The sequence below is a fragment of the Alligator sinensis genome, unplaced genomic scaffold, assembly GCF_000455745.1.
Source record: "Alligator sinensis unplaced genomic scaffold, ASM45574v1 scaffold465_1, whole genome shotgun sequence".
NCBI classification, from domain to species: domain Eukaryota; kingdom Metazoa; phylum Chordata; order Crocodylia; family Alligatoridae; genus Alligator; species Alligator sinensis.
In genome coordinates this window covers 1,753,274-1,780,306 of record NW_005841979.1, presented here as the reverse complement: position 1 = coordinate 1,780,306, position 27,033 = coordinate 1,753,274, and the positions used below count along the sequence as shown (strand labels likewise).

General features: G+C 41.4%; 1 protein-coding gene across 2 annotated transcripts in view; it reads left to right on the top strand.

Annotated features, from left to right (window-relative positions):
* The window catches only part of NAV3 (neuron navigator 3), a 398,015-nt gene that overhangs the window by 134,240 nt on the left and 236,742 nt on the right, over positions 1-27,033 (top strand). For both annotated transcript variants that reach the window (XM_006021115.3, XM_014518732.2), the window contains exon 4: positions 25,827-25,899. In XM_006021115.3, coding sequence (XP_006021177.1) covers positions 25,827-25,899 — 73 coding nt within the window. The remainder of the gene's footprint in view (positions 1-25,826; positions 25,900-27,033) is intronic.

Genomic DNA, 27,033 nt, shown 5'->3' with positions numbered 1-27,033 from the left:
AACTCCCAAGGGAAGTGGTGCTGGCTCCTACCCTGGGGGTCTTTAAGAGGAGGCTCGATGCCTACCTGGCTGGGGTCACTTGAGCCCAGTTTCCCTCCAGCCCAGGCAGGGGGTTAGACTTGAAGATCTACAAGGTCCCTTCCAATCCTACTTCTATGATTCTATGACTCCAAGATCCCTTTCCGCCTCTGTGCTCACAAGGGGGGAGCTCCCCAGCTTGTATGTATGCTGTGGATTCCTTCTCCCCAGGTGCAGCACCTTGCATTTATCTACATTGAATCCCATCCTATTACCATCCGCCCACTTCTGTAGTCTGTCTAAATCTAATTGCAGTCTCTCTCTCCCTTCAGGCGTGCCTACCTCTCCCCACATCTTGGTGTCATCGGTAAACTTGGACAATGTGTTTTCCACCCCCTCGTCCAAGTCGCTGATGAAGATGTTGAACGGTGTAGGCCCCAGGCCCGAGCCCTGGGGGATCCCACTATTCACATCCCGCCAGGTCAAGTACAACCCGTCCACCACCACTCTCTGCGTGCGCCCCATCAGCCAATTTTTGATCCATCCAACTGTGTAGGCATCAATGCCACAGTTGCTCAGTTTATTATTGAGAATGGGGTGAGAGACAGTGTCAAAGGCCTTCTTAAAGTCCAGAAAGACTACGTCCATGGCAACACCATCATCCAGGGATTTAGTTACCTGGTCATAAAAGGCCATCAGGTTGGTCTGGCAGGACCTGTCTTTGATGAACCCATGTTGATTTCCCCTGGGCATGATCTCCCCTGCTCGCCCCTCACAGATGTGCTCCTTAATGATTTTTTTCAAGGATTTTCCCGAAGACCAATGTGAGGCTTATGGGCCTATAGTTTCCCGGGTCCTCCTTCCTCCCTTTCTTACAGATGGGGACCACATTAGCTAGTTTCCAATCTCTAGGCACCTGGCCCATGGACCATGATCACTTGTACAGCCGGGCCAGGGGTACAGCAATGACCCCCACCAGCTCCCTCAACACCCGTGGGTGGAAGGCATCAGGGCCCTCAGATTTGAAAACATCCAGCCCTTCCAGAAGATCCCTAACTAGACCCGAGGCCTGGCAGTGCCATCCTCAAGATTGCCCCTACCTGTGGTGGGAGAGCTGTCCTGTTTCCTGTCCAAGAAAACAGAGGCAAAGAACTTGTTAAAGATTTCGGCTTTCTCATCAGGCATAGCCACAAGATAACACCTAAAGATGTTAGTTAGACAGATGATAAGAAGTTCACTTTTCACCTACAATCTATGAAAGAAAGAAAGTGAACATTCTTATCATGTCTAACTAACTACTTGTTCTGCTGAATCATACCATTTAGAAAAAAAAAAGTCTACCTTTTCAACCATTTCAACCTTTCCCCTATTTTTCTTACAGTGAAATTATCAAGATTAACCCATGAGTTGTGTCCAAACCAAGAGATGTCACCTAGTGTGAGAAATTATAAATTACCGTTTAGGAAACAAATCCTTTCTTAATAGGGAGGCAGTCACTAAATATTCTGTATTTCCTACGGATAGTTTACAGTTTGATGTTAACATCTGGCATTTATACCAAATGCTGGGTGCAAAATTGAGTTATTCTTCTGTCAAATTTAGAAGAAGTGTCCTTGGCATAAGAACACTGGTGAGCCTGTGCCAGAAGAGATGCAATGGACAGGCTGCAGGGTAACATTCCTCCATATTCAGGAACATGTTAAATCAGGGGAAAATATTATCACTGATGCAGTAGGGTTTGCACTCTTTAAAAACTGTTTGTGAACAACATTTGAATTTTGTTTGAACATTTAAAATCTGGAAATAGTGGTTCCAGTATGCTCCCTAGCACTGTACATGAAACTGTGGTTCTCATTAAATGGACACTGTCAAGGCTGGTAAGCCTGAAGCTATATCATTCAATGTTGTTTTCATTTGTAAATGCCTGCCTGCTGGCTCCGTTCTTTTCAGCTTGCATAGTATTGAAATTTAAAAGGATATTGTGCTCTTGCCAGGTCAGGAAAAATAGAATCTGCACAGAGATCAAAGCAAGATATCCATGTCCTGTCATGCTGCATATATACCTAGGAAAAACTCTGAGAAGATGAGGACTTCTCTATATTGAAGCCTTCAGTTTTGTTGGGATTATAGTAAACATGATTCTGGTTAATTTTGAAAAGTGTAATTAGTTAGAGTAAGGATACAAAAGGTCCAATCCCTAGATATCCTGTAAAGCTAGTGATAGCGATTCCAGGTATCATTTTAACATGATTATTAACAGTTCCAAGTCAGTTCTTCCATTAAAATATATTTTAATGTGAAATGGTTTATACTCTCAAATTTTCCTTCCAATGTGTTATCATGAGTAATAAAAGCTCATGGACCATTTCTTTAATGACATCTGTTGAATGTCCTTGTATTTATACTGTGCTACAAGTGATTCTTGAGCATGCCTATTATAGCTGATGAATTTGCATAGGGCTACATGGTGACCTATACATGTATGCAAAATGACAAAGTCAAGGTTTCTCCCTCAGCTGTGTTAGATCTGAAGTGCTAACAGGAGCGAAAGGCAATAGAAATGTAAGTTGGTTGCTACACTATGGAGGTATGACCAAATAACTAAAAGGCACAGATCTGCCAAGTGAAATGGTGCAGGCAGTTTTCACAGAGGTGTAACAAGCATTTTTTTGTGCCCTGGGCAGCAGTGTCAGTTGAGATGGTAGTAGTGGCAGCCACTAATCTTGCTCTCCTAAGTCAGCCCTGCTTGCCCACTCCTAGTTACACTGCTGACTTTTAGAAGAAATATATTGTAAGACCTATATATTTTCCCAGATTATTTTCTCAACTGCAGAAAAAGGCCACTAGGTTTAGCTGGTTTCCAGTATGTTTTTTTTTTTTTTTTTTTAAATACATGCAACTTTGAAATGCATGCTGTTTAAAATGTAACTGGAGGCATGTGAAAAGGAAACACTCTCAAGCACTCAGGTCTTGTTCAAACAAGGCAGTTTCCTCTGTCCACTTAGATACTTACATGACTTCCAGAACCATCATATTTGAGCATGTTTTTTCTTCTATTTCTTAGAAGCCATCGCTTTTAAATAATGCCTTTTGGATATCAGTGACAAAAATATTTTGGGAGCTCATCTTCAAAATTATTATGTAGTATCCCATATAATTTTTTCTATGGATATTGTCCAGACAAAAAACCAAGGGAAGGTGTGGGAAACTTTCGGTAGTAGTATATGCTGACTTCACTTGGTAAAGAGGGTGTTTAGAATATGTTTGGAGACCTGTCTATAGTTGTTTCTGCCCACTCCACTTGTAATAAAACACACACACACACACACACACACACACACACACACACACACACACACACACACACACACTTTAGAAAAGGAATTTCTGAATGTTTAGTTCTCTCAATTTCAGAGTTTCCTTTTTAATCCTCATCATTATTATTTTATTTTATGTATTTGTATTGCTATGACACCTAGCAATTTCAATTGGACACTAAAACCTTCTCATACCAAGGCCTGATGCAACACAGAACAAAAAGATGGTCTATATTGGGTACCTGGGACTTTATAATTTAAGACAAGAGACGCTAGGCAGGGAAGCACAAGAAAACAACAAGACAATATTGGTCAGCATTAGAGGCAGTACTGTTAGCATACTATTGGTGTAATCTTTGTTCCATTTTTGTAGACATTACAGTAAAGGAGAGAATAAGAGAGTTGAAGGAAAAAAATTAGGTAGTTCGGGGGTTTTTTTAGGGAGAGTTCTTCCCAGGTGTTTCAGGCAGCACTGGAAAAAACCCAAAGGTAGAAAGATCTAGTATATTGGCAATGAAGCTGGAGCTGAATAGAGATGGGAGTCAATTTTCTGTACTGGATGAGAAATGATAGGTAGCATAGGATAGACTGAGAAGGGCTTTGAAAGTAAAGATAAGTGACTTAGAGAAGAGCGTTATTGGAAGGAAGCATAGAGTTGGAGGATGTTCAGTGCAACACACTCAGAAAGTCTTCTTTATGATAGCATTTGGGGATGAGTATGATTGGGACAGGGTTGAATTTGTCAAGGCTGAATTTGAAAGGGATGTCATAGTAATCAAATGGTGAGAAAATAAGAACTTGGATGATAATTTTAGCCATATCGGTATCTTAGATATGGTATGCAGAAGGAATTTGTAAGATTTAAAATATAATCTGGATTTGAAGACCTAGAAGGAGGTATGAAATGAAGAATATAGATTTAGCTCTGTCACTAGTAACAGAGCTAAATGACAGACTGTATGATGGTATCCACCACTGTTGAGGAGGGAGCTGGTGAAGACAGTTTGGGGGGTGTTTTAGAGGTGTGTTTTACCTATGTTGTTTGAATTGACAGTTAGACATGCACAAGGAGATATCAGAGAGGCAATTCAAGGTTTTTGTTTGGATAGGAGTGTCAGATCAGAAAGAGGAGATCTGTGATGCATCAACATAGAGATTCTAGTTGACTTTGTGTTTGCAGTTGAGATTACTTCAAGAAAAAGTGTAGAGGAAGAAATGGGAGGATCGCAGACAGATCCCCATGAGACTTTTGGAGAAAGTTGGAAGAGGGATGAATATGACTCTTCAAAGGATAGTAATAGTAAAAAGAAAGGGTGGAGTTAGGGGAGCCAAAGATGACAAGATTTCCAGAAAAAGAGCATGGGCAGCTGTGTCAAAGGTGACTGAAAAGTCAAGGAGGATAAGGATGGCATAATGGTTCTGACTCTTTGGTAGAAAGAGATCAGTAGAGACTTTGGTGAAAGTACATTCAGTGGAGTGCAAGGAGAGGAACTCCAGACAGAGATGGAAACAGCATGCTCAAATAGCTTAGACATGGAAAGGAAAAGAGATATGGTGTTAGTTTGAGAAGCAGGTAGGTTACAGGTATTTTTTTTTTAAAGGAAGAGACTTAAGCACATTTGTATTATAAGGGAAAAGAGCCAGAGGTGGTTTGAGGAGTTGTAGTGAAGGTAATCAAGGAGCTAAAGGTGCATTTAAGGGAGATCAGGAGAGGGGCTGGAATGAAATAACCGGGGCAAGCAGAGGAGAAGGAGAATTGTAGAAGGAAAAGGGGGCAGGGAAGGCAAGTGTATTATTGCTTGTACAATGTGATGACTTTCCTGGTTTAGTTTCATTATTAGAACTCTTTATTCTGGACTGAAACAAGGAGTTTTTCTTGCGCCCAAATTAGATTTGCAGACATTAAAAGAACCACAGGATTTCTGACAATGCCCTTTCACAGAGCGACTCAGAGTTATTCATTCACACCAGTCAGTGAGCTCCGTATTCCTTTGAATTGCTTACATTTGACTGTGTGATGTCACAGCAGATGCCCAGCAGGATCACATCCTGGCTCTCATCATTCTGTGCTGGAAAAGAGCACTGTTCAGTAAAAAGGAAGGACACACACTGATTAGATTCTTTGTTTCAGTTTATGAATTGTTTGTCATTTTAATGCATTGATTCACATGTGTATAAGTCACCAGCACTCTAATGAAAAAGTCATGTCACAACAATATTCCTTTATGTCTATTGTATCTGCTTTAGGAAATATCTAAGGGAAATGGCAAAAACACGCTTTTACTTTAATATCCTTTGCAGCTTTTGTAGGCTAAGTTCAGGTCATTCACCGGGGACTCTCGGCATTACTTATATTTAGCGAGCTCCTGGTATATGACCCTCCCACCTCTCTCTATTTCAGGGAATCCCTGAATGGGGATTCTGCTCAACTCTCCATTCTCCCTCCCCTCGTATCAAGTTCAGTATTTTTACCTCATGCTAGGGGCTCTATGCACATCCTTCTCATTTTGCTCCTCAGAGCCCAAGCCCTCTCATTTCCCTTTCTGGCATACCAGGGTCACTGCTGTTAGATATTCTTTAGGCTTTTCATTCCTTCTCTTGACATACCAGAGTCATCCATTCCCTTCCTCATGCTAGCAGCTCTGTGCAAATCTCATTTCTACTTCCCCCAAAGCCTCCTTCCTTCCTTATCCCTATTGAAGAAGTTCTCTGTGCCCCCTAGTCTTCTTGTATCCCTTTTCCATCTTTTCCCCATGTCCCTTTCTTTCCCCCCATTGTTAGTGACTCTTTTTGCCTGCCCCATTATCCACTACCACACCAAGCTGTGCAGTCACCTGCCTGCACGGAGGTCCCTGAGTTTTGACCTGCCAGGATTTCTTGCCCCCTGCCCCACATTCCTTCCATACCATGGCCTCACATTCTTCTCCCTACCATGAGCTATGTGCATAGCCCTATTCCTCTGTGTTTTACAGTTGCCATCTGTCTGAGGAATAATTCATTCAGGATGTCAACATATTAACCTCTATGAGGAAACTTGGGCAGGGATGAGATACGGAGGCATGAGTATACTGAAAGGCATCAGTGGGTGCTATGTAAATTGTATGGTAACTGCAGAAGCACCTGAAGATATACTGAACAAATAGCAGATTATCCTTTCTTTCCCCCTTTTACTTTATAGATTTTCCTTCCAAATTGAGAGCGTACCAAACTCTAAAATTTTGGAGTCGATCTGATATACTGATTCGTGTTTCATACAAACAAGTAGACAAAAACTGAAAGAGGCCATCTAGTTGAAACTGGAGTCAGTCAATTAAACTGCAGTTGAACTGCCAAGTCAATCAATTAAAATACCCTTAAAAGTTTGTTAAAAATTTACGTGTGTGCGTGTTTTGTTACTGTATATGTATTTTTGTGTGTGTATGTACACACACACACACACACACACACACACACACAGAGTAATGACTGCAACTATTTTAGAAAGCACCTGTTAGTTGCAGGAATTATTACATTATTCCTGGTATAGTAATAGAAGGATTACAGTAAATAAATCTGCTTACAGTAGTGTATTTTTGTGATCTTGCATAGATAAATAAAATAGCACGTTCTAAATATCTTGTATGGAGAATGATCTTGTATAGAGAAATAACATAGCATGTTCTAAATACTAAGCATGTCTAGAATGCTTACAGATTTAAAAATAGTGAAAAAGAGTGCATAATATTTAGCTGAACAACAAAGATGCAAGTATAAGCTTTATAAAAAAAAAAAAAAAAAAAACCCCAACAAAAAACCAAAAGTGGTATGGAACTGCTTTCCTTTTACAGTATGTTCAACCAGGCTTTTGTTAATACAAGGTTTCATCAAATGCAGGTTTTATTGTTTTGGAATCAGAGTGGAATGTTAACTGTGCTAAAGCAAAGATTGAGACCCCCTTTGTGTTTAAAGGTTGACTTCCTTAAATGCTTTGCAATTTTAGAATTTAGTTTACTTACCTTATATTGAGATTTGGTATTTGTTCTGGTGGTGGACTCAAAATTAATGATCCAAATTTGGGAATTATTGAGATACAGACCCTTAACCCGCCTCCCCCCCTTACCTCTTTTGTAAGCTTGACATATTTTACCAGTGTTTCTTTGCACAGACTTGTGAATCAAACATGTCCTCCATTCAGGCACCACATGGTCTCTAGTACTTGACATATACCCCAGGGGCATTTATACTTGTGCTCTGGGAGTGGGAGGCCGGGGGGTGTGCTTTAGTTAGAGCAGTTTGTGTCCTTTAGTTTTAGTTTTCTGGTTTCACTCAACTCTGTGTTAAACATGTTTTTGTCAATGAATTGGATTTAAATGCTAAAGAATTTATTGTAATAATTGACCCCACAGTGCAAAACACAACTAGGTTATGTAAAAATATATTTAATCTGACTTAATCCAGCTGTATTACAGGCTAGTTATCACAAAGGCTCTTTATTTCAGAAGTATTTACTAATTCCTCTCTGTGTAAGAGCTTTTGATCAAGTTCTTTAAAATATTAGCCCAGTCTTCTTTATGTAACTTGGCTATACAAATTTACTGTGACCTAACATTGCACAAGATCTTGATTCGAGTTAGAATACACCAATTTTGGCTTTCTTTTAAAATAATATACATTATGTATTAGTTTTTGCTGCCTTATTTTGAAGAATGTTGGCCTGAGTAGGTAGTGGGACAAATATTCAGCTGGTGTGAAGTGGACTGTGTCCATTTATACTAGTTGAGGATCTGGTCTAATATCTGTAAGTAAATTAGGTGAGGCTAGGCTTGAGTCAGTCAGAGGTGGGGTTCAAGTTTTTATTTGATAATACCAAAATCCCACAAGCTGATCATATAAGAGTTCCATTACTTTAAAGTGTAGAAATTGAACCAGATCAGCTATTCTTCTGACATTTTGACCACTTCTAGTATTTCAACTGTGCGGGCCGCCTCCCGATCCCATCCATGTCGCCATGTGCGGGCCGGGAGCAGGCGTAGTGGTTGGTTTAAAGATTGTTTACTTACACCAAAGATGGTCGCAGTGCAGGCAGGAAAACTTGCTTGAGTTACAGTTGCAGATAGAAAAGATAAGAGGCGGACTAGAGTTCCTTCCCGTGAACACTCTTCTAGCCCATCCGGTTGGAGGCTCTAAACCGTGAGCCCGTCGCGCCAACCAAAGAAAGTACTTGAGACAAAGAGCTCTGAATAAACTCACACGAAGTTTGCTAGGCTCCGTGTGTCCTTGTGCGCGCAGGGAAGAGGGATACGTCGAGGATTGCTCTTGGTGACGGGGATAGGCTAGAGGCTGATCAGACCCCTGTTGCCTGCTTCAAATGTGCTGGGTCCAATAGGCTCCGCAGCGCTTAGAGATCTTCACACAGCGTGAAGTCTCCTCCTCCTGGTGTTCGTGGAGTCCTCCCTTGCGGGGGTTCTCCTCGGAGTTCTCCAACTTGGGCGGAAACCACCCAAGCCTCTTATACGGCTAGCAAGCCAATCACTAGCCGCCACGTGTGCATAATTTAACACAAGCCAATAATGGGGCTCAAATTAGAAAACAAATGGCGGGAACTCCTTTGCACCATGCATTTCTTAGATGCAAAAAAAAATGCACCGTGCAAAGAAAGCTACAAATTTGGCGGGAAAATAATTCAGTGGTGCCAAAGCACACACAAAAACAAAAATCACAACTTTGGGTTGTGACATCAACAACCACAGGCTACTGATCTTAGTAATTTTTAAGATCCATCCAAATGAGAATCAGAAATGACTCTCCTTCCAAATATTGACTAGGCCTGAAATGCATGGTATAGAGGCAGGTTCAAGTCTAGTGAATTGAACCTGAACACTTTTCCTGTATACCAAATGTGGATGAACTTGAAATCCTAGTAACTGTTTTTGCCTCTTCTTTGAAGTAATAGGAATGTTTAAGTTTGTAATGTTCTCTGAGTTGAGCATTCTTCAGATTTGAGTTTTCAAATTATGGTCTGGAAACACAGCAAGAGCAAACTTTCCCCATGAGATTCCTAATGCTTCTGGTTTGTCCTTAGGGAAGGAAATATAACAAGAACCTCTTATATCACAGGATTTTGATGTTTCATAGTACAGGCCTATTTCTGTGTGGTTGAACATGTAGAGTTCTGAGTGTTCTGATGGCACATGCAGCTGGAAATCTAAGTTCCTAGGTTTGTGAATTGATTAGTGCTTCAGGTCCTTGACTCGCTGGGCATCTTTACACATGTTCCGGGGTGGGGCAGGAGCACTTCAATTAGAGTGGCTCTTAGGAGCCGCATTAATTAAGGAAACTGCAGCATCACGTGTATTCAGTGTCTAATGCTTCAAAATGGTTGTGAGGGTGTTTTATCTAAAGCTCGTTTGATGAGCTTTAGTTAAAGCCCCTGCCACCATTTTGAAGCATGGGGGTGCTGAATACATGTGACACGAAGGCTGCTGGAGCATGCTAATTAGCACAATCCAGCAGACTCGAGTAATCAAGGTGCTCATTAAGACTGGAGGAGCATTCATTAGCTTACTGAGCAATAATTGCAACTCTGCTAGCCAGTTTATACATACAGAAACTGCAAGTATTTATGGAAAATATTAGTGCTGAGATGTGCCCACAATTTTACACATGAATTTGAGCCTCTGGTAGGATCTCTAAGCATGAAATTTTCTTTGGAACAATCATATACATGGTATACATTGGCAAAATTGAAGTCATGACCCAAAAAAGGGCTGGAAATTCTATTATTCAATTATACTTCTTTGAGTATAAAGATATTTGGATAACTGTTTCAAAACTTTTTACCTTCATATATCAGGGACAAGATGAGTAAATAGAGTCCTGAGTACAAACCTAGTCTTTATATGTTGCGACTCCCAGGTCCTAATCACTTTTTGTTGCTCTGCACTAACTGTTGGCCACTTTCCAAACTGTCCACATCCTTCTGGAAGTGTGGTGCCCAAAACTTGACCCTGTCCTCTAGGCGAGGTCTCACCAGTGCTGAATAGAGCAGAAGAATCATTTCCCTCAATTTACATCACTCCTGTTGATACAATCAGTAATGCTGTTGGCTTTGTTTATTTTTGCAACAAGAGCCCATGGTTGTCATATTGGCTAGGGACAGACATTCAAAAAGCCTGAATTGATTCAATCTTTGCAGGTTAGTCTAACCTGGCTAGGCTAAATGAGTTTGTAACTGCACAGCACTCCCCTCTGGATGCCTGCAGTGGCTCAGGCTAGAAGCTGGGGGGTGCTAGAGCTCTCCCTTCCCTTCCACTGTGCTGAACTGAGGAGGGTGTGGCCAGGCCCCAGCAGAACACTGTGACCAGCCCAGCAAGGAATTGATAACACAGTGTTTATCACCCCATTAAGAAAACAACAGAGGGGCATTACCAGCTACTTGTTGAGTCTTCCTGTGTCCCATTTACCACAGCATAGACCATAGCCAGCATGTGGTCTTCTAGCTAATGGTGTGTGTCTGTGTGAGGCAGAGGGGATGGCGGAATCCCTACTTAGAGGGGGGGGGGGGCAGAGCAGAAGCCAGGCAGATGCCTGCAGTCACTGCTGGAGCTGCAGCCAGGGAGCAGAGGGGAGGGGCCAGCCCTGTTGAGCAGAGAGCCCTGCCCAGCCCAAAGAACATGCCGGGATACTGGGGGAATCTGAACAAGGAACTGCTGGACCTCATTAGACTCAAATGACAAGCTATACCAGCTGGAAAACAGGAAGCATCACCAAAGAGGACTACTCAGCACTCACCCACACCTGTAGGGAGCGGTCCAGAAAACCCAAGGCACAAACTGAGCTCAGGCTAGCTACAGGGATCAAGGACAACACAAAGTCCTCCTTCAGATATGTGGGAAGTAAAAAAAAGAACCAAGATAGCATTGGGCCCCTGCGAGATCAAACAGGGCAGCTGACATCTGACGCCCAAGAAAAGGCCAATCTCCTAAATGACTTTTTTGCATCAGTTTTTCACCCTCCCAAGGGGATCACACTGTCAGAAAAGATACAAACCATCCTAGGAGTGGGTGGTGGGTCCAAAATTGATGTGGATTAGGTAAGGGAACACCTTGAGAAACTGGACATTCACAAGTCTCTGGGCCCAGACGGAATGCATCTGAGAGTCTTGAAGGAGCTGGCAGACATCACTGCATCCCCCTTGGCAAAGATATTTGAAAATTCATGGCACTCAGGCAAGGTCCTGGAAGACTGGAAAAGAGCCAACGTGGTCCCTATCTTCAAGAAAGGGAGGAGGGATGACCTGGGGAATTATTGACCAGTCAGCCTGATGTTCATCCCTGGAAAAATCCTGGAGAAAATTGTCAAGGGATCCATTAATGGACTAATGGAAGGCAAGCTTCTGAAGGGTAGCCAACATGGCTTTGTGACCGGCAGGTCTTGCCTGACCAACCTCATCTCCTTCTATGACCAGGTGACGTAAGCCCTGGACATGGGAGATGACGTGGATGTCATAAAACTGGATTTCAAGAAAGCCTTTGATCTAGTTCCCCACAATGTCCTCATGGGTAAGCTGGGGAACTGTGGCCTTGATCATCTTATGGTCTGATGGCTAGGTAACTGGCTATGGGGTTGGACCCAAAGAGTACTAGTTGATGGGAGCAAATCAGTGTGGTGCAGGGTGACCAGTGGAGTCCCTCAGGGCTCGGTACTTGGGCCAGTACTCTTCATTAACAATCTGTAATATGGAGTCAGATGCTGTGGTGGGCCAGAAGGAAGTGCTCCTGCACTGAGCCACCCACCTCACTGCACCCAACCACCTTCCAGGTTCTGAGTGCCTCCATGAGGGCGCCTCACATCTGGCCAACCCCCTTCCTGGACCACACCTGCTAGCCTGGGGGTAATGCTGCTGCCACCCAGGGTCTGGTGTGATCCTGGCTCTGTGCCCCCTGGGAAACAGAGGCCTAGTAGCCCTTGAGGGTGGGTACTTGACCCACTGCAAGAACTTGGGGTGCTTCCCTCAGTCTGAAGCACAAATAGTGGTCTCCCTTAGTCAGCCGAAACAAGGGGACCCCAAGGTATAATCTAGACCCACTCCCAATACGTCTCCCACGCTAGGTACAAAGGAGAACTTTATTGGCTACAAGGAGTAGGTTTGGAATAGGGTACAGGGTTGAGCAATATCAGAGAAATCCCATAGAGCAAACTGGCATGGCTGGGTAGTCTTTGAGCATGCATCTAAGTTACTGCAAGCTATATATCTAGTTAGATTTCAGGTAGCTTACTCACAAGTATCATCCAGTAGCAGGTGGAGATCCCCTCTGGAGGCAGGCAGTTCATTGATCATGAGTTTCAAGAGAGAGCATGTTTCAGATGGTGCAGCTTCTCTCTCTGAGTTTTCATCATGGCTACTGCCCCTCCTCCTGGGCAGTCCTTAACTTATATAGACCTTATGACCTGATTTACCTGGTCCAATGGAGGCCAGCACCTGTTGACTGCCAGCCAACCAATTCGAAATGCATCACTGGTTGCCAGGTAGACTGGCAGGGTCGATAGCCCCCTCCCACTCAGGTTGGCATTGCTTAGAACAATAGGCAGATCACTTGATCCCAGCTGACTTCCTGCCTGTGGTGGGGGTGGGGCTGGACTCGATGGTTTCACTATGTTCCTTCCCGCCCCTAATGTCTATGAAATCTATGAAAACTTAAACTAGCAAGGGGTTTGAGACAGACATTGCAGAAATCAGTTTGACCCAAATCAGTTAATTCTGATACTACATTCAACTAGATTTATCTCAAACCAGTTTCAGCCATTTTTGGACTGGTTTATGTGCACTGAACATCTGTTCTGTTACAGGTTTAAACCAGTTTCTGATCACTTAAACCAGTTTATGTGTAATGTCTGTCCCTAGCCATTAAGTTTATGCTCCACTGTAACCCCCAGGTCCTTCTTTTTGGTGCTGCAGCCTAGTCGCTCATTCCCCAGTCTGTATTTGTACATGCATTTATTCTGTCCCAAGTACAGCAGTTTACGCTTAACTTGGTTCAGTCTCATCTTATTCATTCATTCATTCATTCATTTTCATCATATACAATTTGATCCCAAATGTGAGTTTTTCTAGGTCCTAATCCTACCCTCTGGAGTATTTTTGTCCTCATCCAACCTGGTGTCACCTGCAAATCTCCTAGGCATGAACTCAGTCCCATCATCCAAATCATTAGTGAAGATATTAAACAATACTGGACCAAGGGCAGATCCTGGGGGAACCCCACATGTTCCCTGGGGAACCATAGAGATGCATGGGCAGGCTCTTCATAAGCAGGGATCCTGGTTTGCTCTGTTTAAAAATCCTGAATACTCTGATTAAACCCCACCAAATCCATGATTAAAATGACACACCACAATATGTATAGGTTTCAACTGAACACAATGTTTTATTCATATATTTACAATTTTAAAGGAATTTAGAAGCTGGCCAGTGCCTCAATAACTATAATAAAATAAATTCTAAGTAACTATAAATACGGATATTTGATTTTGGGTTTTTTATCATGAAAAATAAGAGCTCTCCCTGCCCCCTTCACTGTCACCAGGATGCAGGTCCAGGCCCTCACTTCCAAGTCACAGCCCCCCCGCCACTGGTGCCCCTCACTTCCCACAGTCCTGCCAGTGCCTCTCACTCCCCACCCACAGCCCCCTGGCCTTGTTGGTACCCCTTACTCCCCACGCACAGCCTTCTGCTCCCCACCCCCAGCCCTGCAAGAGGGGGCCCCCAGCTGCCAGCGCTGTGGAACCAAGGACCCAGATCTGCAGCTCTCTGCTCCTGTCCCAGCAGTGACTGAGCCCTGGCTGCTGCCTGTGGGAGGCAGCAACTGCTGCAGTGGAGTGGAGCACAGAGCCTGGTTCCCCCTTCCCCATGGGCAGCATGGCCAGAGTGCAGCCCATAGAAGGGATGGGGGTGGGTGCAGGCTGCCTGCTGCAGCCTTGGGCTCCCTGCCCTGTTGCCTTTTCCCCACCCAGGGCCTCCATGGCCCAATGGGTAGGACCTGGCATGGCAGGGAAGAGCAGGGCTGGGCAGGGAAGCTTGGTGCCACCACTGGGAGCTCCATGTTGCCACTGCCCTTGCTGTGAACTCTGCACCACTGCCCTCACTGCTGATGGGTGGGCAGGGGGTGCTTCACCAGGGCAGTGTAGGGCTTGCAGCAGTGTCAATGAGCTTCCTTGCCCACCCTATTCTTCCATGCCGGGTCCCATGTGCTGGGCTGCAGAGGCCCCTGGGGAAGGGCAACATGGTGAGGAGCCACAGCAGGTAGCCTTCACCTGCCCCTGCCCTGCACACAGATATGGCAGGCATGTGCCCCCCTCCACCGAAATGCATGCAGCAGCATTTATCATTTATTTTATATTAACACTGTATGTGACACCCCAGGCATGATAAAGGCCCATTTTTCCTGGTGCTGTACAAACCCAGTGATAGGCATAGTGCAATAGAGGAAGGACACAAACAGCAAAGCGGATGGGAAGGAAAGATTGCCGACGAGAAGGAAAACATCGTAGATTAGGAAGATGTAACGTGTGTATCTTGTTGCTGCGTTCCTTTTTTAAAAATGAAACTGAGCAAGGAAATGTCTGCCAGTCCACCTAGCCATTTTGATTGTAATTATTGTTGTTATTTAAAATAAATGAGGTATTTGTTTATTTAGGTTTGATACCTAGAAACACAAATGAAAGCTATGCTAATGACATTTAAAGTAGTGGCGATCACACCACATTCCCTAAGTCCTTGTAAACACAGAAATGGAAGTTAAGGAAAAAGTTTTCAGTGTTTATTGCCACCTTCATATTACTTAGAGTGCTATTAATAACACCGCATAGGATATTAGTGTTCATCTCTAGCAAATATTGAATAGTGATATATCCCCCAACATAATGCAACTTGCACGCTAACCTTGACAATGACCTCATACATTCTTCCATTAGCAAGCTAGTACATCTGTCTGTTACACCGTCCAAGTATTTGGAAGTCAATTTGCCTTAACATTACTGGATCACCATTAAGGTCTTGTGATTAGAGTGCAAAGTAGATGAATTTGTGGGATATGTCTACTGGAGATGGGAACTGCAAAGGTTTTAAATAATTCCAGCATCATCTTAAATCTTTTCCTTAAAAATAATAAATAAATAACTCCAGCATCATTTCTGAAATATTTGCCTGGGAGTCTTCCACATACCAGTAGTTATTATTCTCTAAGGGGAAATTTCTACCCAAAATGCTTCCAATAAGCTTATTTTTAATTTGCAAAGATGCTCTCTTGTTGCAAAGTACAGAATGAAGATGAAACAGATTTATGGATTGCCCCTGTTTTTGTAGTTCAGTGTTGCATATTTTTATTAGATGCTTCTTTAATGATTATTTCAGTACAAGAATACTTTGTTCAGGAAGTTGAAAATGTGCATTCAAGAAGCAATCATGAAGTAAAGTACTATCATTTTCAAAGAATAATATTCCCAGAGGGTGGCAATCTACCTGCAGTATTGAATCAGCAAAACCCATTTAGCATCTCCCAGCAAGATTACCAATACCAGTGGCAGGAACCTTCTTTCTTGAAATTCTAGAAAGCACTGCAAAAACACTAGATGCTACTACCAAAAACAAACAAACAACAAATCAATAATACTGTTACCTACAGTATAAAGGTTTCGCAGCTTTAGTAAATGAAGTACAAAACTTCCACTGAAAATTGGTGAAAGTACTGAAATCATAAGGAACAGGACTGTTGTCACAGAGAGAACCTTCCTGACTTTTAAAATGGATGTTGGCAATCCTTTAAATAAGCTTAAAAAATTCCTTGGCTTCTGTTCATAATATACATTTGTTTTAATGGGAGAAACAGCTGTATTGTAAAGGGAGTGGGTGTGACCTGTGTTTTTAAATTGTCTTACAATTTACAGATTCCTGCAAATGAATTGGCCAAACTTCAAAAGGAGCTGAGCACCCTCTTTTCGTGTTGAGAACAGTAGGAATTTCTCAGTACTGAGCATTTTTGAGATGCCCAAATGAGAGCTGGGCTGGGTTGAAAATCTAGCACTTAAGGAAGAAAGGGAAGGAAGAAAGTAACAAACAAACCAGCAAATGCTTTGTTTTATTCTTTGTTCTGTTCATCTGACTGCCATCAGTAGAATCCAAGCAAGTCTGAGGAGTGAAGGATGAGGTTCAGAACTCATACTAGCAAAACCAAATATGCAGACAAAGACAAACTGTTGATTGAAATAGGTGCTGTGCTTGCTTGTACAACCTGTTTGTACTAGAGGCATTCTGAGGGATATTTTTCCTCCAAAGGAGAAAGCATGAGACCTTTGCTTGTTTTATATAGTCTATGTAACTGTGATACCTAGGAAAACTACAGTGTTAAAAAACTTCAGATGCACACATCTACCTGTGTGCTGTTTGGTCTGTTGCTTATTGAATTAATCTATAATAAAAAATCTATGTAAATACAGAACTGCTAGCACTTTTCTTTGTGTCTTAATAGCAGGATTCTAGTTAAAGGAAATAATTGTTCTGTGCATTGGTGAAATGTAGCAGTACCACATTGGGAAAATAATCTGAAAATAGCTCCCAGAAAGAACAAAGTTAGAAGGCTAACTAAAAATCAGGGTGTTTCCCACACCACAAGTACATTCCAGCAAGTCACAGATGTTCATAGTATATGAGCCAATTAAGAACAAAATTGAAGAAAGATACTGCTTTTGGATACTTCAGAATAGTTTTATGTGGGTGAGGTTGTACAAAGTTGCATATTTTGGCTGGGGGGAAAAATGGAAGTTGGGAAGTTGGTTGATTGATCCAGGTAGGTTGATCATTGATAAGGGTTTATGAAACAGAGTCTGTGTAACTGAGTCAAATCTGATGTAGAGCTCTAGAGTGTAAATGGGGATCCCAGGAACAAGAAAGTGCCCCTGATCACTGAGTTAGAATATTCTGAGGTGGGCCTTTCAGTCTTCTTGTTGCAGTTGTTCCACTTTACCTAAAACAATTAGCTGGTCAGTGACATAGAAACCGATTTCCTTGTAGAGAAATCCCCCAGCCACTAAGACTAAGTACTGACATTCAAAAAGCCCATGGTGGAAGCACTTATAGGCTAGGGACAGACTTTCAAAAAAGCCAGAGTCTGAATTGATTCGATCTTTACAGGTTAATCTAACTTGCCTAGATTGAACCAATTTGCAAGTCAATTTCACTTTTAACTCAGGAAATGCAGGCACATGCCTGCAGTGGCTTAAGCCAAAAGCTGGGGGATCCTAGAGTGAGCCCACAGGCACAGGGAAGCTGTGCTGGGGGGTGGGGTGGGAGAGCATGGCCAGGCCCAGGAATAGCCTCAAGTGAACTGGCCAGGGATGGGTTTAATTCCCCACTCCCTGTTCCACCAGCACAGACCCAAGCCAGGGTCTGCCTGGTGCTCCCCACTCACTGCTGCAATGGCAGAGGTGTAGCCAGATGCTGGCTGGCATGGGCTTCTGAGGTAAGGGTGGCAGAGAAGGGGTTTATTCCCCTTTCTGCCCCCTCTGTCCCTGGGGGATCACAGCCAAGGTCTGCCAGGTCTGACTGTCACCTCCATTGATCACTCCCTGTGTGGGGTGAGCGGCAGAATAAGCTCCTTCCTTGCCCCATCCACCACATGCTGAGGGGGAATAACCCCCCCTCCCTGCCCCCTTTGCCTAAGGGGGCCATGCCAGCCAGCCTCTGGCCGTTCCCCTGCTGCTCAAGCAGTGAGTGGGGAGTGACTCTGATGGGGGCAGCAGCCCCTGTCATAGTTTCCCAGGCAGCACAAGCCTCTTCCTGGTGGGTGGTGCTGTGCTGTGGGTGGGAGTGGGGCAGGCAGAGTTGCTGCAGACTGCATGTGGAGAGCAGGGATGGCTCTTGGGGGACCACTGTGAGCCCTGGTGCCACCACTTGCCTTGTGCAGTCTGCAGCAGGTCTGCCTGTCCTGCTTCTGCCCATAGCACAGCCCCATTAGAGGTGGTGGTCCATAGAAAGGAAAAACTGAAACCTTACGCTCCCAGCTCAGGTTTGTATGTTGGAAAAGTAAAAGTAAAATATACTGTTTGTAAACTATGCACATTTGATATAGAGTCACTGGGCATGTCTACATGTGCAATTAATGCAACTGAATTTGACCTAATTTGAGCCTGAGTAAACAAATCCCAACATTACTATCTACACATGCTTTTAAGTGCAGTAATTTACTGCTGCGTAGGATAGTACCTGTCTCTGACGGGATTATCCTATACAAGAGTAAATTAATCTACTGCACACTAATTGTGGTGCACATGTAGACAGTGTTGCTTTACTAAGCATTAAATTAGTCTAATACACAGTAAAACACACATGTAGACTTTGCCACTGTGACATAAAATATGTAATTCTATCTGTGCAGTACTACAATTCAAAATAATCAGATAATTTACAGTATTGTGTTTCTTTTCTGAAAAATGCATATGTGGCTTTCAGAGATTCATTGTTTAGTATGTCCTGTGTTGCCGCTATTTGTACATCGTCACCTGTTAAAAAATTTGTATGAAGCAAATACTGTGCTTAGGTATATATATGTGGTACCAGTGGTTCTGTATCTGGAGCGTGATACAATAGGAGTTCTCTAGTGAGTTAAAAGGTGCCGTATTCACAATGTTATATTTCATTTTGAGCAACTCAGAACAAAGTTGAGATTCAAATACACAGGCCATGATTAAATGGTATCCAGTTCATATATATTAATGCATGTTCTTGTAAAGTAAAAGAGCTTTGCAGACGTTGTCTGCCTTCCCAAGAAAGCATGCTAATCAAATCCAGAGATTTATCAAAGCTTTATATTAATATAAAAATGTATACTGCTTTATTAGTCATCATAACTTGTCATACCCTGCCGTTTAATTTATGCCTGGAAATGGTGAAAGTATTGCCTGCCAAACAAGGGAGATGAAAGTTAATCTTAGTAATAGCAAAAACAGTTGTAATAAAAAAATATAGTCTATGTGGTGACTCGCTGGTAAGAGTCAGCCCCACAAATGAGCTATTCCTGTTAGTCTATTAACTGTTGAGTATTAAGTATTGCTATTAATTTATGGAGAACTGTCACAATCCAGTGTAGTGGTTTATTTCTAAAATGTCACACAGTTACCAGTAAAAAGTGGACTATACTTAATTATACTATGCAATTTATTAAATCAGATTTCTAATGCTCAGTATATAACACAGTTGTTTAGTTTTAGACTTGGATGCAAACTACAATATATCTTTATCTGATGTATGAACCCCCTAAATTTGCAGGTATTTAGATTTGGGGCTTCATCTGTGTCCTTTGCTTATGTATATAATCAGCCCTTCCATTTGCCTTTTTTGTTTAAAGACAACAAGCAAACACAAATAGAACCATGCATTTTTGTTGAGAAGTATTTTTTCTTTAAAAGTAAAAGGACTTGATTTATGAGAGTCCAAAATGTGAGAAGCAAGCTTGCATTTTGTAGAGTCAATTAAATGAATCATATAGACACTTCTACCTAATTGTGCCCACAAGTCCAGATTGGTTTCTGAATTATATACGTTTCACCTGAGTATATTTGTGCCCATAGAATTAGATCCAGGCTTCAAAATGAAACCAAAAATATTATTGAAATTTAACATGGAAGCTATTATATTACCACAGACACTTTTGGCCACCCAGACTAAGTACAGACCGTCAGAAAGCCCAAGGCTGAATCAATTCAGCCTTCTCAGTTTGGTCTAAGCTGTGTAGATTGAACCAATAAGCAAGTGAACAGACATTCACTTTTGATTCCAGAAATGCAGCCACATGGCTGCAGTGACCCAGGCCAGAAGCTCAGGGGCACTAGAACACACTTCCCTGCTTGGCTGGAGCAGACAGCTTGGGCCAAGTCTAGCCCACCCACTCTGCACCTCCCCTACACCTCCCCCCCCACCCCACAAAGCACCCTGGGATGCTGGTGGACTGTGAGTTAACTAGAATCTGGAGGGGATCTGGGACAGAAGCTGAGTAAAGTGATGTACCCTAAATCAGTTAAGTCTGATACCACATCCCTCTAGGTTGATCTTAAACTGGTTTCAGACATTGTGAAAGTGGTTTATGTGCACCGAACTTCTGTTGTGTTACAGATCTGAACTGGTTTCTGATCATTTATACTGGTTTATGTGTCATGTCTTTCCCTAGCCTCAGAAAACTGATCTAATCTTTTATAGAGATGCATTTATAGCACTGGATTTTAGTATGGGAAGCTCAGTGTCTGTATTTTAATCTATCTGCTATTTTGGCCAGTGAAGGATTTATTATGTCTTTAGCCAGTTGTTCCTTTCTTGGTTTTTTAAATGAAGTTCTTGATTTTGGAAATCTGAAGTAATGGCTTAAAATGTTATAATATTCCTACATTTGTGAAAGTGATGTATTATTTTTATATAATGCTTACAGCAACATTTTGGTGATTGGCAAGAATAGAGCCAAGTTGTTCACTAATGGCCTGATCTTGCAAACAATTACATGTGCATCCTCATTTGCAGGACTGGGCTCTAATTTGGCATGCTGAGGAAATCAGTAGATTCAACTACAACCTCTGAAAATGGGGCTTAACTAAAAACTGATTCTTTTACAAGTACTGTGCTCTGTAACTTAAATTAATATCACACTAATAAGGAGCCCCAACTTCCCTATTAATTGACATTAAAGTACTTTCAGAAAATAAAGTGAATTGCAAAAAAATTGGACAACAGGAAATTGTAGTGTTTGTGTCAGGTCTTATATGCTTCATGTTTGTGAAGATGCAAAGACTGAATTTCCTGAGACATAAGCAGGGTGAGTGCTGTTTATGTACTGTTGGTATGAGGCAAAGCTGCACCCTAAACCATCTTAAGCCCATCACTAGCTACTTAAATAAACTTGGAGTTCATAGATCCATACCACTCTTGATTGAAACAGTATTGAGAAGTGGAAGCTGGTTGAAATCTCTTGGAACTCTTATAATTGCAAAATTACTCTCATCTGTCTGTAAGTTTGAATAAAAAGTGTTTGGGGCTATTGGGGTTTGAGTTCAAAGAATAACTGTGGTTTGCCAAGGCAAAAAGAAGGTAATTAAAACAATGTTTATGGATATAGTGAAAGCTTCAAAACGGGAAGACTTTAAAGCAAGTTTTTCTGCACTGAAAGGGAAGGAAAGTGAAAATAACCCAAGAATTTATTAAAACCCATGCCTCATTGAATCTTCTGACCATTCTCCGAAGTTATATTAAAATATGGTAATTATCAGAAAGCAGTGTATAAAAATTAAATATCAGGATTTTGTATGTATGCTCCATTGATTCCCCATACCAAACTTGTTCAGTTTATAAGTCGAAGCAAGAGTTTACTATATAGATATCTACAGTATTGACCCAACAGCCTATTGCCTAAATGCTAGGTTATGTTGTTACCAAAATGATTCTGGAACTAGATCTTACTTTATAGTTCTTTTGAATATTTAGGAAGAAAAATAGCTTTGTATTTCTATAGCTACTCTGGCTCTACACAGTTAATTGTAAGACTGGATTTTATCTATAAGGTTAACAGATGTGGCATACATGGAAGATACATTCAGCAGGGAGTAGAAATATAAAGTAATTTTTTTGTAGTTTTTCTTTTTATCATAACCATACTTTAAAATAGCAGCATTGGGTTTATTATGTTAAATATACTACTTAGTCTCCCAGTTACATATACACACAGACCACAAAAAAATAACTAAGAAATATTAGGTGACAGACACTGTAAATATTCCCCAATAAATTTGTTCACATGTTTATAGCTATGATGAATGTTTCAGTAACACCAGAAAGTCTGTCAGGAAATCTTGATTTAATTTTTTGAAGGTTGCTATTACCAATCATTCAACCTAACTTGATTAGTCCTTGATACCAGACTAAAGTTTTCCATCTTTCCTATAATTTGTTGAGTGCTTGAGCTATCCTGAAAGATGAAAAAAGCGCTCAACTGTTTTATAACTCATCTCCAGGCAAAGCTTGATTTGAGTTAAATTTTCCATTAAAGTAGAATTTCCCATCAAGATATGTTCACGTGACATATGCAAGTTATGCTGTTTAAGGGCTGGATCTTTCAAAAGGTTATCATGCACGTGAGTAAATATATATTGCAACTGACTTGAGGACTGGGGTGTAAAGCCAGGTCTTTAGATCTGTAGCGATCCCCTTCCAACATTGGACCTGCTGTCAAGGAAATAAGCCCTGCTTAATCACTCTGCTTTGCCATAGGAGGTGCACGCTGCACTCAGAAGCATATCTGGGTGGCCGGGGGTGGGGTGGGGGAAAGAGGGGAACAGAGGCAGCAACTGGGCAGAATAAGCAAAGCCTCTTGACGCAGCCCTTGAGTGGTGTGGGGCAGACACAAGTGCCCTCCTCACCTGACACAGAAAGTCTAAGTGCAGCACTTAAGTGTCCATTCAGGACCTGCTTCAAGGTATCTCCTATTTCTAACTGCCAGTCTCTGGTACTTTTGTGAGTGGGCAGCAATTATTTGTTGGTGGTAGTCTTGGGGCTGGGACAGCAGCCACACAGACAAGCTCTTAATTAGTGGTTTTCAACCTTTTTTTGTACCAGGACCCATTTGTAAAAATTGATGTCCAGTCCTGACCTAGTAAATAGTTTAAGTAGAAAACAGCCCCCTGGCCCCACTGGTGCCCTTCATTCCCAACCCACATCCCCCACCTCCCTAACTCCTGCTTGTGCTGGTCTGGCTGGGCTGCAGCCTTCTGCCCACTGTGGGTGCAAGCATCTTGGGGGAGATGTGCTCTGCATGCCCCCTCCTGACACACTGTCCAGGCCCCCCACCCCATAAACTTACCTGCAGGGAGCTGCTCTCCGCACTGTCTGGCTGCCACATGCATGTGGCACCCGCTGCCTGATCTCCCTCCTCCTGCTCCCCCAGCCCCAAGCAGCCCCTTGCAGGCTGGAACGCTGCTAGCCTGCCAGGGGAAACCCACAGTTTCCCTTTTTTTCTCCTAGAAAGGATAATCCACTTTTAAGGTTTGTCGATCCATTGTTAAAGTTTGTTCGCAACCCTTTCATATATTCCTGTGACCCACTGTTAGGTCACAACCTATGGTTTGAGAAACACTGTTCTAAATGATTCAGTTTACTTTATCTTACTTTGGATCAAATCCCCAGTATTTTCTTTGACCGATGGAGCTACTTCAGATTTCTACTAGTATAAATTGGCAGCAACTACCAACATAGACAATGAAAGCTTTATAGTGATTCTCCCAGAGGCACAGCAAGATATTTCAGCACCCAGGGCATAGGTGTGGGAAGGGGTTGGAGGGTGAGGTGGGGATTATGCTGACCTCTGGATAGCAGGAGGTGGGACAGCGAGTGGGGAAATGGAATCAGACCCATACCTGCTCTCTGTGCTTCAGTGGCAGCTTCTATAGCTCTTGCTGTAGGAGCATGAGCTTGGATATTACAGCTAAAGGGTGGGCTCATTGTACACTGGTGTAGCAGCCCAGCCAGCATAGACTCCACAAGGCTGGTCCTGATGCCCCTTCTGCTCCTCAACCCACCTCTACATATATATTCCTGGGCTCAGGACTGTATCTCCTATGGCAAAGCCTTGTGGGGTACATTCCACTCACCTCCTCCCATGTAGATACATTACAGGGCATATGGATGCACCTGCCTGGCTCCCTATAACCATGGAAAAGACTATAGAGATTGGGTGGTGGGGGGGCGTGATAAGGAGCCATACTGGCATTCCCTCTAAGTCAGTGCCAGGGGCTGGCATCCCCCTTGTCCCACCCTAGTTAGGCTACTGGATTCTCCTATTAGCAGTAATTTTTTAAAATATTTCCTGGAATTGTATCCATTTTTAGGACAAATGGATTTATGAGAGAGATTATTCATTGTTTCATGTAAATGTTAGAAGATCTTTGAAAATAGTTTAATTAGTTTGATCTACTTACATTTTAGATATTTGTTGTCTGCTCCATTAAGCTTAATATAATTCACTTTGCCTGAAGAGTAGACATCCAGACTTTTGGCATTTGCTCATAACTTCAGAAGTGTTACCCACATGTTAAGGGAGTCTCTGTAGATTTGGAATGCATTTCTTCAAGGCACACTAGCAAACTGAATGCTTCTTTTATCAAATATTGTTTTCAAGTACTTGAAGAAGAGCTGTAGTCATAGAAGTTCAAAGTAATAATTTAAGGACTGTCTCCTCATTTATTTTAACTTATATTCAGGTGAAGAGTGATTATGATCCTGAGGAGAAAAAAAAGACTGTTGAGGTTAAGCACCTTTTAATTAATGAATTCATCCTCTGTCTACTTTGTGGATAGAAAACTGCCAATAAAGGTTGTACAACATGCAAAATTATGAGAGAACAAAATTAACTGCAATTATGTGTCCTACCAACAGGTTTGTGCATAAAGCTGGGTGACTAAGTTTTAAACATGTTTTGCAGTTAGAATGATGTAATCAATAAGTATTTCAATCGCCTGGTCAACCTTTTGTCTTCTATCTATGCAGTCTTAATCAACTTTTTATATAAAACATTAAAGTAAAGGCTTTTTAGAGAAGATTCTGTGTTGTTATGCCTATTTTTATGGAAATTTAACTAGACAGATACAATTATTATTTGGCCTTATTACCTTAAATATGTTATCTACTTTAATATTTCAAGATTTATGGACTATCAAAAACCAGTCAAGGATTATAACTCAAAGCAATGGTGCTTTGAATTTTTCTAACCTATAAAAGAAAATAAAGTTATTAACTTTTGTCTGTGAGGCAGAGGGGGTAATATAGTGTCATAATTATGTTTGTCTTGCTCTAGACTCATGTTTTCATCATTTTCCATCAGCTAAGACACTGAGTTTTACTTTTTCAGTGCTTCTGGATCAGCTACCACAGTCAGCAGCATGACCTGTCCTGAAAACATATATTTTAGGAAAACTTCAACATAAAATATGCTTAAAGAATTATTTTTAAAATATTCTGAAAAAGAACAAAGATAAGGAAGCATGTTTATGACATCATCAATTTCACAGTATTCCACCTCATTCTAAGCAGATATCTGCTTTTGTTGACTGTATTAACATTCTTTAATTAAGGCAGTCACCCACATCTCCAGAAGTACGTGTAGTGTTTAATAATCTATGGATGCTTTCCTTGCTATTTATTTGCACAGCACAAAATCCAGTTTTATGTTAAGTAGGTGGGTTGTTGCTTTGCCAACATACCATTCTGGATCGGGCCTTTATGAATTGTTTGTTAGCACCAAAGTAGACAATGGAAGCTTTATAGCAATTTCCCCAATTAGTAGTAATCATTCTTGTTAAACTCTGGTAAAGAGCTGTAGTATGTGATGAATGTAAAGTATTCATTCCTAGGGTTTTCTTTTTTTCCACTCATGTACATTTTGTAAACTAGTCTTAAATTGCTTGTTATTTCTGTTCACATTGCAGATTGAGAATGTTGATGTCTGCCTTAGCTTTCTGGCAGCCAGAGGAGTAAATGTCCAAGGTCTTTCTGCTGAAGGTAAGAAATATATATCATAATTTCCAGTACTGGGGATTTCTTTTAGAAGACTAATTTTCTCAGTATGAATTATTTGCCACTAAAAACCAAGCTCTAGCTGTATTGGGTTGCATTAAAATATATATTTATCAGAGAAAGACTATACAAACTTTATTGTCCTTTTCATGTTTCAATAAACATTAAATTAAAAAACCGAGTACGTATATGAAATCTTAGGCAATAATTTCATTGAAAAGCGTACACATTTTGTATGTTCCCTTTCTCCCAGTGTTTTCTAGCTACACAAATTTCCAAATGTAACCATTATATATTTATCCATGCATGCATACATAGGAACAGAGCTTATAAATATGCATCTGAGAACCTTTCCTTGTGTATGTAGTATCAGTGATGATCACTATTCATTTGAACAAAGAGTCATGTTTTCAGTAATTGTTTTCAGAAACAGGCCTAGTCTTGTAAATGTGTGCATATATATTTGTGTATGCATGTGCATGTGTGAGATACATAAAGTGCAACAACTGAAAGAAACTGCTGATTGTATAATATCTCTTCTAATTCTATTCTAGTTCTCAGTTGATTTTGTGACATAGCACTAATTACATATGTTTTTCTGTAATGTGTTCAATTAAAATATTACCCTATCTTTTGACTTTATTAAAATGTTATGCATACATACTGAATCTAAATTATATTAAAACAACTGGGCTTTCTATCACTGCCTTTATACTGTGGTACCAAACTAGTAAGGTATATAAAGGTTTAATGATATAGGCTGAGGCCTTCTGCAAGAAGTTTAATACCCAAAATTCCTTGGCAGTTGAGTGCAGTTAGTACTTTGCAAGATTAAACCCAGTGTTTTCAGTTTTGTTTTACATTTAGTCGAACTGTATTGAAAGTTAGATGTCAAAGTATTTATTTAATATAGGTGATAAGTACAGTACTATTTAATTTTTAAAAGTATGCGGAGTGATTTTTTTTTTTTAATGATATTTCCTTTGGTACTAAAACTATCTGTTACTAGCTAAATAGTAACATTACAATCTAAGTTTTGATAGGGGTGATCCTGCCACAGGTAGGGGGTTGGAATAGATGACCTCCCAAGGTCCCTTCCAGCCCTACCTCTCTATGATT